Source organism: Copidosoma floridanum, unplaced genomic scaffold, assembly GCF_036245765.1.
Source record: "Copidosoma floridanum isolate Cflo_tuat_1 unplaced genomic scaffold, Cflo_Japanese_pri ptg000018l, whole genome shotgun sequence".
In the NCBI taxonomy this organism is placed as follows: domain Eukaryota; kingdom Metazoa; phylum Arthropoda; class Insecta; order Hymenoptera; family Encyrtidae; genus Copidosoma; species Copidosoma floridanum.
Window position 1 is genome coordinate 1615365 of NW_028321895.1, and position 20458 is coordinate 1635822.

At 33.0% G+C, this 20458-nt stretch overlaps 1 protein-coding gene across 3 annotated transcripts in view; it reads right to left on the minus strand.

Moving 5' to 3' along the window:
- Acadvl (Acyl-CoA dehydrogenase very long chain) overlaps positions 1-20458 on the minus strand; it is a 164626-nt gene that overhangs the window by 93713 nt on the left and 50455 nt on the right. For 2 of the 3 annotated variants that reach the window (XM_014349419.3, XM_014349418.3), the window contains exon 5: positions 324-587. The exons of the other annotated variant lie outside the window; for it this stretch is intronic. In XM_014349419.3, coding sequence (XP_014204905.2) covers positions 324-587 — 264 coding nt within the window. The remainder of the gene's footprint in view (positions 1-323; positions 588-20458) is intronic. 3 annotated transcript variants of the gene reach the window in all.

Genomic DNA, 20458 nt, shown 5'->3' on the forward strand with positions numbered 1-20458 from the left:
AATAATATTAAAAGTTAAGAAAACAAGGTTGAAAGACAGTGCTGATTATCTATTAAGTTGGTGTACTTTGCTCTTATTATAATTATTAAGATTGATATTCGACTCAATGTTAATTTGGTTCATCTGCAGCTTACAAATAAGTAATTTTGCTTTGTTTAGATACATACATTAATATACGATATAAATGCAATCCTTATAAAAATGAACAGAAATTTGTTTTAAAATAAACAAACAAAAAGGATTGCCCTTTTATAAAAATCAGAAAGGATTATATCATGGCTAAACCTAAAATAAAGCTTACTTTCTATACTAATTCAACTTACTTTGGAAATAGCTGCTTCTAGGTGATATTCTTGGCTTCCCATATCCATGTTACTAGATATCATATAAGCTAAGGATTGAGTTATGTACTGCAACATCGACATACGTGCTATTTTTTCTTGTATTGCTCCATAGTTATGTATAGTTTTACCAAACTGTACTCTTTGCGTAGCATGATCAACTGCTTTTTTTATGCAAGTTTGCATAGTGCCCGATAGACATGCTGCCATACCAAATCTTCCGTTGTTAAGAATTTGCATTGCAACCTGTATACGTACATTAAAAAAATAATTTTAACTTACTTAAAAATGGCACAAAGATAATTTAGCCCTTCTGATAAATTTCAGATGACAAGTAATCTGCGTTATAATCTGATGTGCAATGAAAATTACCCGATGAAGTTTTGTTTGACAAAAAACTGTTTGAACTAGCTCCAGGTTCAAAAGTCGTAACTAGTGGGGACAGAAGCCGTGCGCAGCGAAAGGTTGATTTTAACTTACTAGAACGTACACCATTGCTTATTATTTATTACCAAAATTGTTATAAATGTCCCACAGGTAATAAAGTTTCTTACAGTTATCATTAAAATTTCAGATGCATTTTCGTTTAAGCCGAAAATAATGATAGCATCAAAATGCAACAAGCGCACTACTAGAATTAAAAAAAGTCTGTTACAAACTATCGAAAGCCGTAATTTTTTTAAGTAAAACTTCTGAAGGCTTGCTTTTTATGGTGAGTTAACCATAGAGGTATTACCAATAGAGTAGGATAGTTGACTAAAAACGCGTCTTGTCAGTAGAAAGAGAGGACAAATGAAATGATTTTCTATATATATTTAAATATGCTTCCAAAGTTTTCATACTTGGAGGTGGGATGATAAGAAGGTCTTTCCATTCTCCATCACCTTTCAAGAAGACATTTATACTTATGCGTAAGGTACTCACTCCCCTATTCTATTAGTAATATCTCTATGGAGCTAACCCGTGAAACGAGCTAGTGAACGCTGCCATGTACAAATCTATGGACATTATTATATTTACCATCCAGCGCTGACTGCAACGCAGAGGATCTGTTGTCTTTCTTTCACTCTCTCCCTCTCGCATTCGCAGAATTCTACCGTGTTATTAACAGATGTCTTGAAAGCACGTAGAGTCTGCATAAGTCACCTTTTATAAACACACACGCACGCACGCACACACACACACACACACACACACACACACACACATATATATATATATACATATATATAATCTCTCCATAGTAGTCTATACCTACTGCTGCATAGTAAAAATCGTAACGTGGCTGTAATACGGACTAACTTCGGCCTCTGTTACACTAAGGTACTATCAGGTAAATAATGTCTGACACAAATGTCGCTTGTTTTCTTTGTTATGCTTCAGATGTATCAAGCGTGCTTTCCCTAAGTTTGTAGATGCTAAAGTTCAACAGACCCGTACATTATTGAGAGATGAAACTTTTGCGACTATTATGACCACTACTGAAAAAGCAGCATGGCTTGGTTTCAAAGATGTCGTGGAAAATTTCCTTGAAAACACTAAGAGTAAACAATATCAAAAACTTGTAAAGAATATGATAGAGAGCTTCCGAGAATAAGGATGTCTAATGAATCTCAAACTACATTTCCTCGACTCTCACCTGGACTCTTTCCCAGAAAATCTTGGAGATTTTAGCGAAGAGCAAGGTGAACGATTTTATCAGGATATGAAAGAGATGGAGAGACGTTATCAAGGACGGTGGGATGTTAATATGATGGCTTATTTTTTCTAGACATTAAAAAGGGAAACGAATGGGAAGAGAAGTAGAAAACGTAAGAAATATCCTCTGCATAGATCTTTCGAGGATAAAAAGATACGCAAACGATCGAAAAATTTAATAAAATATATTGAGGCATAAGCTTACAGCCAACTGGGGCTTTGGAGTCATCGGAACTCTTAATTTTTTCAACTTGTTTGGTCGCAATGCTTGAAGTCTGTTTCTTTTGTACACTGAAAAATAATGTAATAATGTTCCTCGCATACTAAGCATTTGAATATAATGAATAAGGTATTTTAGACTGATTTTCTGAATTTTCTGACTTTATCAGCGATTTACTCGAAATTTCTCTTCGAGACCCCGATTTTGACTTCAGATTCCGATTCAGCACCGAAAAATACGTTAAAAAAAATGTTTTACATTCACAATTCAGAAACTTTTCTTTTTTTGTGGGCCTATATAATGTTTTAGATTATCTGATTGATAATAATGTTACATAAATACTATGAGGAGCGTGTGTAATTTTTTAAAAATTATTTCATGATGCTATCTCCAAGTACGGATGAGTTAAATAAATGATGCTACATTGCAATAATCCATCTATATACATCTATATACAAGAGCGGTGGGGGAAAATTTTGTTAGGGACCCAAGGATTTCCACTTTGTGGCAAGGCAAAAATTGACTTACTTAGGGTAAAAAGTTCCGAGATGTCGCTTTGTCCAACGATTACCGTCTGCACAGTATTTTTTGGTACAATCACGGTAAAAGTTATGGTTTTTGTTTTCTTACTGTAAATTTGAAAATCAATAGTTGAACTTGGGGCCCAAAAGTATTAATTGATTCTATGTTTAATAAGCTTCCATTTAATATCCAATCTCTTAGGATTATATTATTGATTTTAAAATAATTAGCATATGTAGATGACAAATTTTTTAGGAAAAATTTCTCCTTGCTTGTAACACATACGAACTAGAGTAACGACAGTTTTTTCCTATTTTTATCTACTGACTACTTTAAAATAAATAATAGAATCCTTAAGAACTAGATATAAAATTGAAGTTTATGAGACAAAGAATCAATTAGAACTGTGGGGCCCTAATATCAACTATCAATTTTCAAAGTTACAAATTATAAAATGTTGACATAAAAAATCGTTGCATCGCTAGACCGTTACACGAAAATATTTCTAGAATTTTTCTATTCAGTATTTTAAACTAAAATTTTGTACAGTAATACTCAAGAGGCAGTGGAAGAATCACAATAAAGAAAAATTACGGATTTTGATAATTCATCACAGATATTTCTTAACTCAAGTAGTGCGCTCGTTGCATTTTAAAGTTATGACTATTTTCTACTTAAACAAAAATATATCTAAAATTTTAATGATAACTATCAGTAACTTTATCACCTGTGGGATATTTACAATAATTTTAGTAATGAATAATAAGCAATGGTGTGCGTTCTTGCAAGCTGAAATAAATCGTTCGTTGCGCATGGCTTATGTTTCCACAAGATACGGCTTTTAACGCTTGAGCCACTTTAAGACAACAATTTACAGCTCTCTAATGTAATAATTTATTTGTATCATTTGTGTGACACTTTTAAACACAGACTCTCCAGTACCGAAAAAGATATTTTTACCTTACCTTTTACCTTTATCCAGCACTGGTTCCTTGTAAAATACATGAGTTTGATACTTATGGGTATGTTTTGTCTTTCAGTGACATCTGATCTTATGCACAGCATTTAAGTAAAAATATATTATGATGATCAGTTGTAATGGATTAAATATAAACTTGTATATATACATCAAATGATAAATAGTTGTATCGTGAAAATTTTATAAAATGCTTAGTATGCACAAAATATGTTTATTTACTAATATAGCCTTGGAGTAATTGAATTTTTTGCCATTCTTTTTTTTTGTTAAGGTAGACAATTCATGAAAAAAAAATTGACAGATTTTAATAAAATTAAATATGTTATAATTTGAGTAACAATACACGTCCTGTTAAAAAATAAGACGATTCCTGTGTCTTGTATCACAGATATTTTAATTAAAAGTCAGTTTCTTTCTTTGTTATACATGGTGTCTTACGAGGAAGTAGGTTCTGTTCGTCACTGTTTTAGATTTCTTGCTGGAGAAAATTTGGAGTTTTTGTCAAAAAACTTAAATAATATTGTTAAACATTTCAAGTTTGTTATAGTCAAATTTAAAAATGATTTGATCTCTGATTAGCAACATATCCGTGCGAAAAAGCGCAGCTCAGGAGCTTTCGTAAAAATAAGCATACCTCAACCCACCTAAAAAAAATGTCGGAATTCTGTGTAGAATTACTTCTGTAAAACTTTCAGAAAAGCCATATGGCACTACACATGGTTTTACGTACGGCATTACATAAAGGGTCTTAGCTTGGTAATGCCATATTTAATTCCATATGGAAAAACACATGGAATTACTAATTGAAAAAAGAAAAAATTTCTATCATCTAGAAATAACTGCAAAATACCATAATAAGTTATTTGCAGTTAGCAATATGTCTTACTATCGGGATGATAACTCCAAAACAAGGGGGTTCAGCTGATTTTACTTCTATATAAAAAAATTTAATTTTTCAATTATTTTTTTTTCATTTCTGAAATGTAACTTGAATCCCCTTGTTTTTGAGTTATAATCCAGATGGTAACACTACTTTTTTACAGTAAATGACGCATTACAGTATTCTGCAGTTATTTCTAGATGACAAAATTTTTTTCCTTTTTCCAATTTGTAATTCTATGTGTTTTTTCAAATGGTATTACATATGGCATTACCAAGCTAAAACCCCTTATATGTAATGCCATACGTAAAACCATATGTAATGCCATATGGCTTTCCTGAAGGTTTTACAGAAGTAATCACACATGGAATTTGGTCTTTCTTTTTTAGGTGGGAAGAGTTCAGCCAATAAAAAGCACAGCTCAGATTCAGGAGAAAAAGAGTACTGCTCACTCTTTTTTTTGGTAAAAAAAATCAGTGCTCTGATGTAACATTCAGCACTTTTGATGTAACATACAGAGATATTATTTTTGTTAACAAGTATTGTAAAAGTTAGATAAGCTAGCTTGAATTAAGAGAAATTAGCATCAGTCTATGATAAACTCTTTAGAACGTATATTTAATTGAAAACCTGAAAAATATCACACTGATAAAAGAAAGCTGACTGTATTTTACTTAATATACTTTCATTAAATATTTATGGCAAAAGAATTGCAGAAAATTATAAAGTCACCTATTTAGGTTTACAGGCAATATTATCCAACCTTGTAAAATTTATTGAAATGTAGAATTACCCTTAAAACTAACGTTATAAACAAAATTTTAGCAAAGCCATAAAAATTATGAAGTTTATAAAAAATTCTTAATAGTTGATTGAATTTTTCAAATGTACTATAAATAACCGTCAATAGCTGAGAGTCTTAACGCAGAAATAAAATTTAAGCAATTTGCGGACAAGTGTTTTTCATCCGGATACTTAAGCTGTGATTTTTTTCGTCCAAGACTGATGATTCATGCTTATTTTCTTCTGAACGCTTGAACTGTAGGTTTTGTTAGTATGAGCCTGAGCTATGCTTTTTTTCATTAAGGCCAACAACATTTGTATCTTAAGTGGAAGTAAATGCTGAAAATACACTTGTAATTTTTGTTGTGCATAGAAACGATGAGTCATAAAGAGCGAGCAAATTTGAATGAATTTGAGTAGTTTCAAAAGAGATACAGAACCATTAAGAATCACTTTTAAATAAAAACATTGTGGTTATGATGATATCCGACATTATAATATGTTTCATGTGAACTTGAGTGTCAACTCTATCAGAATATTTTTTGTACATGTAGTGAACTCATAGATATCACGGATATACAAATGTGTGAATTTAAGGGAGTGTAACTGAATTAATTAAATTAAATACATTACCACAGGTAAAATTTTTTCTAGTAAAATTAATTTTTAATAGGAAGCGTACAATCTCTTCTTTTAGAATCACTAGACCTATATACCTTAACCATGTTTATAAATTTTATCTTACAAAAAAATGCGACCATAACGTGGTTATGCAACTAAATTATGATACACTAATACCGAGTTATCTTGATGATCGTGTAATTATTTATTTTTCTTTCATACATATATGCTCGTAAGGTTCCGATATCTTGCACGCGCCACATGTCAATCTCCGTCACGCCAATCTAACATAATTCCTATGTTGGACTTCCGTTAAAAGCTAAACAAATATTGATTTACTTCAAATTCTACTGACGGTACCCTCATAACAGTATATAAATCAACAGAACATTGTTAACTTTTAAACTTTGACATAAAAATAATTTGATCAAAAGTTAGACGCCCAGATGACATCTTTAAAGATGTTACCGATCATACCTCAAAAGACATTTCCAAGAACGTTACTAAAAACGTCTTATGTATTAGATCGATATAATATACTAGACCGAATTTGTGTTAATATCTGAATAGTTTGAAAATGATAAATTTTAAGTATTTCTTAAGAACTATCAATAAATTTTCTTTACTTAACTGAGCAAAAAAAACCTGAATTTAAAAACTACTTGAAACCTGAATTCTGTTGTTTTGGTATTATCATCTAAAGGATAAAACCGATATTAGCTAATAAACTATATGAAATCTAGTGAAGTTAATATCTTTGAAACGATAACACCGTACAAGGAACTTAAGGTTTATTTTCTACGACGTCCTTAGATACAAGTCTGTTACGTCTTAAAAACGTATTTTATGAAGTCATAAATAACATATATAGTAACGTCATTTATAACATTATAAATTACATCATCACTTGGAACAGGGCGTGCTACAGCACAATGCACCCCTTTTTAACTACATTTTTTTTAAACGTTTTCTACTTAATATTAAAACTTCAAACTTCAAATACGTGTTCTTAAGATGTAAATATGTATTGCATCAACTTGGTGTAACACTTTCGCGTGACTAGCTCAAGCAGACGCTGATACCGAAGAAAAAGAAGGTCTTCTTCCGCGGCTAACTCAGCTGGTGACCTTAACCTTGCTTGGCAATTGATGACGGCGGTGATGGCTCCTCGGTCGTCAGGCGCAAGGACGGGTACGGCTGGCTGATCGTGGTCGCTGGCTCTCCTCGTGGTTTTCTCCTTCTCTCTCTCGCTTGAGTACCAAAATCGCAAAAAACTCAGGAGCTCTGGTTCGCTCGAATACTACTACAGAAGTGACGCGTTAGGCCCACCAATTAGTGCAGCCTCGCGCATTACCGCCCTATATCTTCGTACATAGGTATCGACAGTCATACTAGCTACTCCTACTCCTACACATATACTCCTGCTCATACACATACTTTCGGACGTGGCGCTGTTTACAACAATAGACAACGATACTTTTGGTACACATACGCGGCGTGGCGATTACAAGTATACATATGTGGCAAGGTAATACAAATCCTTATTTACTAAGTACATGTGTGCGTGTTTTCGTACGCCGTAACTCTCGATACATGTGTTCCCGCAACTCTCTTGTCTTCTTTTCTCTCCTTGGCGCTACTCCTTGTGTCCGATTACTCTCACGTAGAACATGAAACACACAGATCCAGACCTTTATTCGCTTCTTGTAAATAAAAATTCCACCTTGATGACGCGTTTCGGCGCTTAATGCTGTAGGGTCAGAGAAAAATGACTCCGTCGTACCATCTATCTAAACACTTGCTCAAGTGGCTTCAATTGTTACACCACAGATCAACGGACTATAAAGTGTGAGACAGTGAAGGACTTAAAGATTGTTCCAGTAGTATCAACTCTCCTTTGCAGGTTGAGATTGCAACAAAATTCTGTTTTTCTTGTCTTCCAGACTGTATCTCCAAACAACTTTACTAGATATCCACCTGTCTTAATGAAACCTTTGCATTCTGCCAAGTTTCGCATCTAAAATGGCCTTGAATCTATCTTTATAGTCTCTTTAGATATGTGATTTAGTTGTGTTGGCTATATACAACAAGCCACCAACTGCTTCTCTGTATAGCACATTTTCTCTCCTTTTGTTCCATCTTACATACCAGCATCTTCAGATTCTTCTCCATCCTCCCTCTACCGATTGGAAAATTAATTTGACACCATGAGTGTCCTCCTCTTTACTTTCTCAGTTCCTATTTTCTTGACCCCCCTCTAAATAAGGTAAAGTTTTATTGGTTTTACCCTCATTTTTGTTGAGTTAGATTTTTGTTGCCACATTAAAACAGTAGTATTCTAGAAAAATAATAAAGCGAATTTTTTTGTGCAAAATTTTTGAAAAGTAAAAGAGAAATTTAATTGTTATTAATGTTGAAAAATATTTATACAAACTCTAAGTCTGTATGATAAAAAATTAAAGCAACTTCCAAAACGATAAAGATTTTAGATAGTTTATTGAATATTACAATAAATAATATTTTCTCTTTTGCATTATTTAATGCCAATGTTGTGACTAAAGACGAAAGGCCATTTATAATCGAAAAATTCGAGGTCAAGTCTGCCACATGACTTATAAACCTTGATAAGCCTTTTTACAGTCAATTACATATATATATATATATATGATGACCACTTCTGTAGTAGAATGTTCGCTATAATAGCTTGTTTTTACAAATTTTTGTTTTTTGTGTACAACTTTTTCATTTGTATCTGTTCTACTTCCTGAAATTTTTTTCCCCCCAAGCTCTTATTTTTTTATCTTGTTACTTAAGTATGAAACAAAGTCGCAAAAACCGTTGTAATCGCTAATCACGTAAACTACTCAACGGGTCTTGCTGAAATTTTGCATACTGATTCTTGACACTTCCTAAATAATTTTAGAATAGTTTTTATTTAAAAAAAAACTAATAACAATAGCAATGAATGAGCACACAGTTTTGCAAAAATACGGTAACCTTTTTGCTTTAGTTTAGTAGAATCTGCTAGGTGGCGTATAAACAAAATTAAAGCTACTTGCATCAAAATTAAGTAAGTCTGGTTATATTATGCCTTAACAAATTGTCGAATACCATAGTAAGTCATCAGCAGTGCATGAAGCATAGAGCTGCGAGTCATACAGTTAGGTATCCCAACTATCGACGACACTGTTCTTAAATGGACAAACAACTTACGTTTAAGTCATTCCCGGACCACCATGATTAACAAGTGACACCAATAAATAATGTAAAAGACACAATAGTAGATAACGAATCCAGTAATTGATAATCACGTATTTTTTATTACTATATGTATAGGCAATGTTGGATTTTCAATACATAATCATAGGACTCATCGACTACTGGGTCTTTTACCTTAGGAGTTCTGATCGCTAACGTCTCCGTCGTAACACCAAGAAACGTCTAGCTAGAGCACAATCTGCTCTAGCAATTGCATGGCCGTTCTTCCGATTGACCTGGTGCAACCAGAGCAGATTGTGATACATCAGCAGGCCAGGGGAAACAACCCTTGAAAAGTTCGGGTAGCTAAAACGGCCTCCTCCTAAAGTTCTCCATGGCTCCTTCCAACGGCACACACATAGAGAAGGTATTACCCAGGCTCAATTTTCTGACTAACGATAAGCGATTAGTTATCTGGGAAATAGCCAAAAGATGAGGTATTCTTCGGCCAGCGGCGTGCCTCTCTCCAGCAGAGTCTCTATGCCCAAAGACTCCAAGAATCACGCTACCAACGCCAACGGCCAGCTCTCTATTAAGAATAATATTAGGAAATAGCTGGAAGTATCACCACTCACCCTCATAAGTATTAACGTTTCCTAATTAACCATCAATCTCACCGGTTCTTTTAGGGGCATCTAATGGTCAACTACTTTGCCAAAAAATACATTTTAACCACCATTTCAACGAATCGTCAACTTAAAGACTATGTAAAGCCGGCCACTAATTAATCAAGTCAGTCATTCACTGGCAGACGTCACGAGCGGAGTTCTTTATCACAAGGCTGGAAACCCCGGTGACCGACGATCCTATATTACCTTCTCGACTGTAAGCACTTAACCAGGAATCACCGATCCTTTTTGAGGTCTACACTGGGTAAACCTAACAGATATGAAGGAAAAAAGAACTTGAGCAAACAGGACAGTCTCCCACGGGCAAGTATCACGAATCAATCCCCCCCAACTTAGATCACCGAAACGACTGAGCTCTGCGAAAAAGGAAGGTGCTTGAGACACCAACTTCTCCAGCGTTATAGCAGGAAACGTTGAGAAAGAACTCCACAACTAGCTCTAACATTTTAGACGTTGTAGTTTTCTTCCCAATTAGCCTGGTGCTACAACAACAGGCCAGAGAAGATCACCCTGAGGTATCCAAGCAGCCACGTTTGCTAGAAACTTCAGCCAAGAAAGAGTTTAGTCTCAAGAGCCCACTAGTCTTTTTCAGGGCCTTCGAACGTCGAACTACCTGGCTAACAAATATATGACAACTTAACAAAATTGACAAAAAACAACCTTTAGGGATTACAAAAGTTTTAACCATGTCTATAGTCACGAGAGGAAAAACTTCAAATGCTTCAAATGTATACAATTATAGGCATCAAGAAACTGACGCAGAAAATTTGTCGAGATGAAAACGGCAGCGTCAAAATAGAGAAATGAAGAAATTATCACGTGAAAGATCAGTTTCCCATGATAATCCTTACAGTAATCACTTAAATCTTTTAGATTCTTCTAAATAGGAAGAATAATATACATTTTTATTCATTGTGGCGATAAAAAATATGTAGATGAAGCTCGAGGACTTTGTTGCTTCGGTAGCCAAGTTGTACGACTGGAAAAAACAATTTTTTTTAAATATATTTCCGTCAGTCCTAAATTCTTACAGTTTTAACTAAAAGTCCTTTTCATTTATGATACTGTGAGGAAGTTCAAATCAACGACCCTTTATGGCCAATGAGCATTTTATGGCGTAAGGAACTGTAACGTTGCATTCTTCCAGCCCTGTCGACGTTTTCACATCGACGAGAACCTGTCCCTACGAAACACACTAAAATTACCTCTGAACACCTACGACACCTAAAACTCCAAAACACTGACCCAACACACCTACGATACACTCCCCATATTTTTGTATTTATTTCCTTTTCACTTCCAAACATTTTTTATATTTTTGCATCCTAATAAAGCTACGTATAACTGTCTATGATGAAATAAAAGACTTATTAAATGTAAGCCTACATTATTTTTATTTTGCATCTCAATAAAGCTACGTATAATCGACCGTGATAAAAAAAAGGGCTTATTAAATATAAACCTACATTATCGAAATTTTGACTGTGAGAGATGATTATTGTCATAGCAAATATAACAACGATTGAAAATTACTTACGATACAAAATAAAAAAGTAATGTCAAGTGAAATCCTGTGTTCAAAGTTATTCTTAGAATAAAGGCTCTATTTCCAATTTTTTCTCAAGTACAAATTTTACGTTAAGTTCATGAGGTGGTAATCCTTTCCGAATGTTATCCAACATTTCTACCGGACAATTGATATTAATGTTATCATTTCATTTATCGACTCCTTTATAGGTTAAGTTATTCATACTATAGAAAGTTTTAATTTATTTTAGTTCTCAACACACATAAGTTTTGATTTCCTGAAGACTCATAAAATAAAAAGAGTTACATAATTGTCGACGGTTTTTAACGGGGCTTGGCGCGTAAAATACGCAGAAGACGGAGCCTCACGTGTGTATGTATACTAGTGGGGCTTCATTCTCTGCACGCTCTCTGACAACTTCCTATTTTCAGTTTGAAACTGATAGTAAAATAAAAAAGTTCATCATCATTTTTTTTACAATCTTTTAACAAAAGAAACCTTATTGAACATATTGGTGCGTTATATTTCAATGTGAAGTATTACAACATGACACTTTTGATAATTTAATCAATACTTTTGACGCAACAATTATTTATTATATGCTGATCCCTGCACGCTCTGTGCGCCATAACCATGAACAAAGAATTGTATGAAGTAAATGAAAAATACTATGAACTTATTATAATTTTATCATTGTATAACATATTGAGAAACATATTTACGTTATACAATTACAAAGACTTATCATTTTATTTCACGCAAAAGAATAATTAAAAAAAAATTCGTTGTGGAAGTTCTAAAAAAACAGGCATATATGTATATGTAGTAGACCTACCCACCAAGATAAGTATATAATGTAGAAACATTTAAGGGTAATGTTATTTGATATACTGTTGAGACTATCCGTATAAACAACATTCGTAATAACAATTTTTATTTGAAATCAAATTTATTGTTATCCAAATAGAAACTGATAAAACAGAAAAAACACAAATTAAAGGTTTTGCACGATGGAGGTGAAGTGTCGACAAATATAAAAATAGCAGGTGTCTAAAATAGCAGAAAAATTGTAATTTTCTAAAGAAGGTGGAGGGAGAATTAGCCCCTTCAATCGATGTCATATGGTAATCTTACAATAAATTTTAAGATTTTTAGGGGCTGTTAAGGTAAGATATTTATATTGTTCTTACAATAAAGTATCTTAACAATTTCTACGATAAAGTTGTGGAAGAGGATTATGGGGTGTGAAACTTACCTTATATCTACCCTTATATACAATATTTTTATTAAAACACGATAATTATAACGTTTTTTGGAGATATTTGAAGTTTCTGTGAGGATAGAGGGTGGAGGGCACTAAGTTAGAGAGGGGAGATGTGAGGCAGCAGGGGGTAGAGAAGGGGTTACACATTTTTTCTGGGTTACTAGAAAAATAACTATATAATATAGAATGCAAATATAATTACTACTAGTAGGGCTTCGCCCCCTGCGCGCTTCGCACGCTAACCCTGCAATATTTTATCTCAAAATAAGAATTGTGAGGTTTAATAGAACTACTTTATTTTAAGTCTTAAATTATGAGTCCTGTAGGCCAAGTTAGGTGCCAAGCTGTGCTCTGTGCGCCAATTTTCTGCTTGTTTGTTAATTTCAGAGAATATACAAGATGATAAAAATTGGGAAAAACTATACAGATTACTTTTTTTATGATATTATCGATACAACTTTAAGAAACTAGTAAACATAATAATGCTTGCACACGTAAATTAAAGTTTTTAATTGAAAGGTAATTCATGTGAATCGTTCAGTTCACTCATTCCTAATTTATGTAATACAGACATCCATTTTGGAAACAAAATAATAATTTTCGGTGGAGACCATCAAATTCTGCCAGTTTCGAAAAACAGAAATAGAAGTATGATTACATACAAAAGTATTAAATTATGGTTTTTTGGTCATATTTTCATATATTAATATTCGCTATAATGACTCGTTGGAAATCAGAAAAGAAAAAATAAAATCATTTAAAACTCATAAATCATGGAAAACTAATGATGTGTGCTCGACAATTTCCTTTAAAAATAAAAATTGTACAATACCCAATGTTATTCTCACTTCTCCTGAGGAATGTACTCAATTTTTAGACAACAAAATTCTAAATCATTTACCAGGAGAAATTAATACTTAGTATAATAAATATTTATATAGCAAAGATCATGCAACTTATAAAGGGGTTAATAAGTCTGACGACGATATTAATATAAATTTTCTAGTTGAAGTTTTAAATAATATTTTTCAAGGTTTGCCAACTTCATCAGCTAAATTTAAAAATTGGAGCGATCGTAATGTTGATCAGGAATTTAAGTATTGCTTACGGTATGTGTAAAGGCACAAGATTACAAATTACAAAATTATTTAAATAAAACATTGAAACTGAAATTATAACTGGTAAAATAATTGAAGAAAAAGTTTTTATTCCAAAGATAACTTTGAATACTGGAAATACATAATCATTGCCCTTCAATCTGTACAGAAAGTAATTTCCTTTAGTATTAGCATTTTTAATGACCATTAATAAATCTTCAGGACAAATTTTTGCCAAAGTTGGTTTATATTTAAGAAAACATATTCTCACATGGCCAATTGTATGTTGCTTTATCAAGATGCAAGAGTAAAAACGGATTATTCATTCAAATTGACCGTAATGATGAATTAGAAATAGAAAAAACAATTTGGGAAGAAATTTTTTAAATTTGATTTAACTGTATTTAATACAAAAATTTTACTGATTAATTTCATCTTCAAGTTTAACTAACAGTATTGTTATTGTTAAAGTATAAAACGAAAAAAATTCCCTTCTAAAGTAAAAATTTCAGACTCATAATTAAGTAGTTTGTTCCATTACATAAACTGCTAAGTAAAACCCAAGTAAACTCTTCTTAATTATTAAAATTGCCTTTTCGTGGAAAGTAGGGCTGACAGCGAGAGCCACGATTTAGATATTCGAAGGGTTCATTTATTTTACATTGCATTAGTATAATTTTATAATAGAGTACAATTATGCTTCCAAATAATATTATTAATAATTGTATTGAAAATCTAATAGAAAAAATCAACGTGCCATTAGCAATACCTCTCAAGTGGCGCGGAAATTTGCTTATCATGTGGGGGGGGGGGGCGGTAGGGGGCCTGTAAAGAGTATTTGTAAAAATAGTAGGAGGACGATTGAAAATTTTAATCCTATCGAAATAATGGAGAAATGAAACGAATTTTACTTTAGTGAGTGCGGGCCCTGGAGGATGTGTAGGATGTGTGGCAGAATATCGTGATGAGGGTATAAAGGGGGGAAATGGAGGGGAATACATGATTAATCAAGGTCAAATAAACGGAAAAAATGAGACAATCTTATCTTCCGTTGCAGGGGGTCGATTAGGGTGTCTAGGGGCCTGTAGGGAGCTTTGGGATGGTAGTGGGGGGAGGAGGGTGGTCCTATTGTCAAATCCACCAAAATCACTATATAATATAGGAAGACGTATACATTAGCATTGACGATACTTAAGCAGTCTACATGCTACAAAACATTAAAAAAATAAAATTATATATATATGTATATATTTGTATATCTATACACACACAATTAAAAAGATATAACTTTATATGTATAAAAGTAGAGCTTCGCTCTCCTGCGCGCTCCGATCGACAATCCCCCCCCCCCCAGTTGTGTTATAACTCTTTTTTTTTGAAATAAGCTTTGCATTGATATTTTTAAAGCCTTAAAAAGTAATAACATTGATTGCAAGTGAAAAAAACAAATTTATGGTACTGTTTTGTTTTATGTCAATTTTTTGAATGTGGTAGGGAGGAGTAGGGGGGGCTATGAAACTTTAGGATTACTTAAAATATGCAAGAAAATGAAAGAAAAAATAACTTATTTGGGGGAAGCTGGCGGGATGGAGGGGTAGGGCGGCGGAGAGCAAAACTTTGCTTTAAACTCTTACAATTATACAATATAATATATATATATATATATATATATATATATATATTCAACCCTCTGTGCTGTCTGCGCACCATCTTCCAATTTTTAAATATCAGATAAATACTTTATTTTTTCAGTTTGCCTTTTTAAGTTAAATAGTTACAAAATTCGAACTGTTTTGCATATAACCAAAATTTTACAGCTAGAAGACAAATATGTGGAAATTTAAATTTACTTACTTCAACAAAAATTGATTGAAAACAAAACTGTACCACACAAAATATTATTTTTTGTACTTAAATGTTTAATTCAATATATGATAAATTAAATGAAATTAAATCACGATGTTTAAAAATATGTGATTCAAAAAATAAAATTGTATTATTTATGCCCTAGAAAATTTAGAAAAAACTTTTCTCTTTAAAACGTTAGTTTATTATTTATTATTTTATTACTCATAGCAAAAAATTTTTTCTATGACATGGACTGATATAACATCCATATTACTTTAAAAAAAAATGACCAGTCATACAACATTTCGTTCACCATTAGATTTAATTAATATAGAAAATTCGTTCTTGGAAATCGAATCTGAAAAAAATAGTTTAAAAAATTGGTTTTGATCATACTGGACGAGGCTTCTATGATTCGAAAAAAAGCCTTAGAAATAGTTGAAAGAGCATTAAGTGATTCATGTCATACTGATATCCATTTTGGTAATGAATTAATTGCTTTAGGAGGAGATTCAAGATAGAATCTTTCAGTTTCAAAAAATAGTAATAGAAGCATGATTGTACGAAAAAGTATTAAATTTTTATATCTTAGAACGTTGCTTCGTATTCTCAAACGTTATACAAATATTCGTTTAATTGACAGAACCTCTTCTAATTCTTCATCATAACATTTTATTTTATGCAGAAAACGATTTGCTGTAGTTTTCCACGACAATACGTAAATCTCAAGGTCAAACTTTTAAAAATATTAGATTATGTTCGAGAAAACTACCGTTTTCGTATGGTTAATTAACCATCTCATTATTAAGATGCAAAAATAAAAATAGAATTGATATTTTAATAGAACAGCAAAACAATTTGGAAATAAAAAATATTGTTTGAAAAGAAACTTCTGACGTTAACTATTTTAAAATAGATAAAAAATTCAATTCTTATGCATCAAGTTTTTAAATCATATATAGTTTTTATTGCACATAATTTTTTTTCAAACGTTGCGTATTATTGAAGTTGGAGACAGAATGGTAAGCTTTATTGAAATATTTAGCATATTTTTATAAAGAGGCACAGATGATTTCTACCTTTTTTGTGGTAAATAGAGCTACCAGTGAGGTTTACAGTTTAAATGTTCTATAAAATTATACGGTGTATTTTGATTAAGTATGAAAATATCTCATCGTGCTTTTCTATATATATTTTATAATACAATGCAATGCAATTATTCAACGGATTGAGAATTTAGGAGAAAAAAAATCAGCATGGTATAGCACTACTTCAAAGGTGGTATGAAAATGTGTTTACAAATTATGTAAATGAAATATTTATTAAGGAAGGGTCGGAAAATGTCTGAAAAGGATTGAAACAAATTTCGAAGCATTGCTCAAACTATGCTATTAATAAATTGTAATTCCTTACATGGGCTTTGAAGTAAGAAGCAAAAGGTTACACTTAAAATCTGATACTTCATCTTAAAATAAGAATCGTGTGATTTAACGTAACGACTTCATTTTAAATCTAAATTATAAGTCACGTGATTTCATACTTTAAAAAGTAGTAACTAGTTTTAAATTTTATTTATGGAGCAAAATCTTCTGAATTGTTAAGAACAGTTGACGGAATACTTTATAGGTTATTAAAAGATGATATTATTGCTTTAGGTTAGGTGAAACACGATTTCCAAATTCATAATATTTTTGAAAAAGCGAGTAACGTTATGCAGCCATGCAAATAGAGAAATTTTTTTGCGTGATTCTTAATGTTGGAAGATATTAAAGGCAAAATTGAATTAAAAATAAAAATAAATAAAAATAAGTTTTATTGAAGATTTTAAAAAAGGAAAAAAAATATTATATTACAGCTTAATTATGTTGATATAACATAACGCAATTAATAAACTTATTGAGAATGAAAGATGAATTAAACTAGCGCAATATCGTACTAACTTAAGGGTTATGTGGAGATGTGGTCACAATTTGTATGAATAAAATAATTTCTAAGAAAGCGATGAAAAAAAACTGAAGAGAACTAGAACAAATATTAGAGCGTTACTTAGACAACATGTTCGAAAATACTGAAAAGGTTGAGTATGTTTTCCTGAAAAGTGTATAAAAAGCTGAGAGTGAAAGGGGTGCAAAAAATAGTTTAACTAAAAATGACATGATAACTCATATACTTTTATGGATAAATGAAGGGGAGGAAGGGGGTCGAAAAAAAATTTAACCCAATAGAAATGTGAAAACCAGTGGAATTTCACGTTATCAAGAGGAGATTGATGGAGTATTGAGAGGCTGAGGGGAACTTTTTAAAATCGAACGAGGGGCTGAGAGTGGTGCAGAAGGAGTTTAATAGAAATTTAACCCAATAAAAATGAGGTGAAAACTGATCAAATTGTACCTTATTTGGAGAGGTCAGAGGAAGGGCTCTGAAGGGGGGTTGCGGGGGATTGTGTGGAATGACCCTCCAAAATCACTATGTGTAAGTGTGTGTGTGTGTGTGTCCAATGTGAATGTGTGTAGCGCATGTATGTGCAATGAGTTCGCGATACGTTTTATAGGTAAACATCTGCCAACGAAACAATAAGTGTACAATGTATATTGTATAAAAGTAAAAGCAAGAGAGCACAATTAAGCAACCGTACATAATGCCCTCTTTCTTAAGCTAGGGACAGAGTTTACAACGCACGCTTACATATGTTGGCATCTGCCAGTAATCCAAGAGATCTCACTGGTTTTTCTGAAGTATGGCTATTTGTACTTTTTTTTAATTGCTACAGCTGTGCATTCATAAAAATGTGTGCCGTGACCTCATACAATGGATAATATTGATACATCTTAAAGTGTGTCTTCTATAGTATTTTTTATGTTGTAGAAGAAATTTGTGTATTTCTATGTCAAAAATCATTTAAAAGCAAAGATTAATCAAAAAATCATTCTTACTCTCATGATAATCCGGAAGTGTACGTATGTTTTACAAATAATAAGAGTTTTTTAAACAAGAGCAATTATAATCTTCATATACATAAATCCAATGCGAATGAAAACCTGTGATAAAATGTAATATTAATACAAAATAAATATTATTTACTTTTAAAGTTGTTTTTTCAATGTTTTTAATTTTGGATAAAAATACAAATATACTTTATAAACTAATAAAAGAAGTAGTAAAAAAAGCGTAAGTATAAATAACAATAAACAATAAAAATAACATTTTAAAGAAAATAAATTTTAAAAAAGATAAAAGTAGTAATAGTAGTAGTAGTAAATTTTTTTTTATGTAGAGGAAGAAGAAATGCATTAAAGCACACCGCAGGGACAGCAGTAGAGTGAGACTCGGGATTTTTTTTTTAGACCACCCATACCCACTCGAACCCCCCAATTGCCGCGTGGCTTTAGTTCCACCCCGGAACCACGTAAGCATTACTTCAGCGTGGAGCCACCAAACAGACCATCGCGTCTCACAGCATAAACAAGCTAACTTGCCACCATTTAATAAAGGTGCCACTCCTCTCGAATCCTGAAAAGGACTCAGGGTCTCTAAAAACCAGCACCCTGTCTAGTGATCCATAGTAGGCCGCTCACCTAGCAAGCCTCACTATAAGCTTGATGCTTTCCCTTGCTAATAGGTAAAAAGTACCAAGAGCAATGTGAGTCCATATTAGCCTGCCTTCCAACTAAAGCCCCCTTTGCCTTATTTTCGCCCTGATTGGACCTTTCTTCTGCCCTCTTCTAAATAAAGGGCAGCTCCCACTGCCTGCTTTGTGCTTATTGTCCGTCGATGGGCAAAGGAAGCTCCGTGCTGGGCCTGGACACTCTTTTTTCCAGTGGTTTGAGCTTCCACACCGGACGCAAAGCTGGGATCTATTTTCTTCTTTCCAATTGCCTGAAACGTGTCCATATCCTAGGCATTTGTAACATCTTATTACTTCAATTCTTCTTCGGATTCGGCAGCTTACGAGGCCAACTCGTAACCTGCCTTCCTCTTCTGCTTGTCTGGCAGTTGTTTCGTCCACCGTTATCAACACCAGCCTCTATCCTCTAGCATTTAGTTTTAAGAGAGCTTCTTCTGTCTCCTGGCACCTAAGTCCAAAAGTCCTCTCGAAATCCTCTTTGACCTCATATTTCTCTACAATAACATCCAGATCTTGGACCTGCATTGCCACTTTTTTGTTGCTCATTTTGACAGTACCCTGTCTGGCTACCGACTTTTCAATTTGCTGTGAGAATGCAACAGCATTCACGAGATCTTTGGCCTTAATAAGTATGTCTCCTTTTTTTTTTTTTTTTTTTTTTTTTTGACAACACTTCGGACTGCCACATTAACCTTATCAGGGTCAAAGTTCACCTTCCTCGTCTTCAGCACCTTTGCAAAGGTCTGCCCTTTAACCATCTTCACTACTACTGTTGTTGTCACATCCACTTTGTTCTTTTGGCTTGTTTAGTCATTCAGAAGAATCTCTTCTTGTTTGCCACTGACTGTTTTCTTTTTCTTTGACGACATTTTTTCTTATCAGCTCTGCCTCTTCAAAGTGTTGAAGCGCAGATTCAAGCCCGTTCTTAACAGCGTTCCTTGTGTTTTCATACTTATCATTAATTACTTTAAGCGTCTCTGTAGTCCCTTTCGTTGCTGATTGGACTTTATCAGTCACTTGCTGTCGCTTTACTCTGAGCTAAGCACCATTTTCAGTTAGACAGGCAAGCTCCTCCTGGGTCTGGTTGCTAAATACTGACACGTTGCTGACCTCAGTGTCATTGGTAGCTATGCTCGAGAGGCTTCCTCTTCGTCTTTGGTCTGTA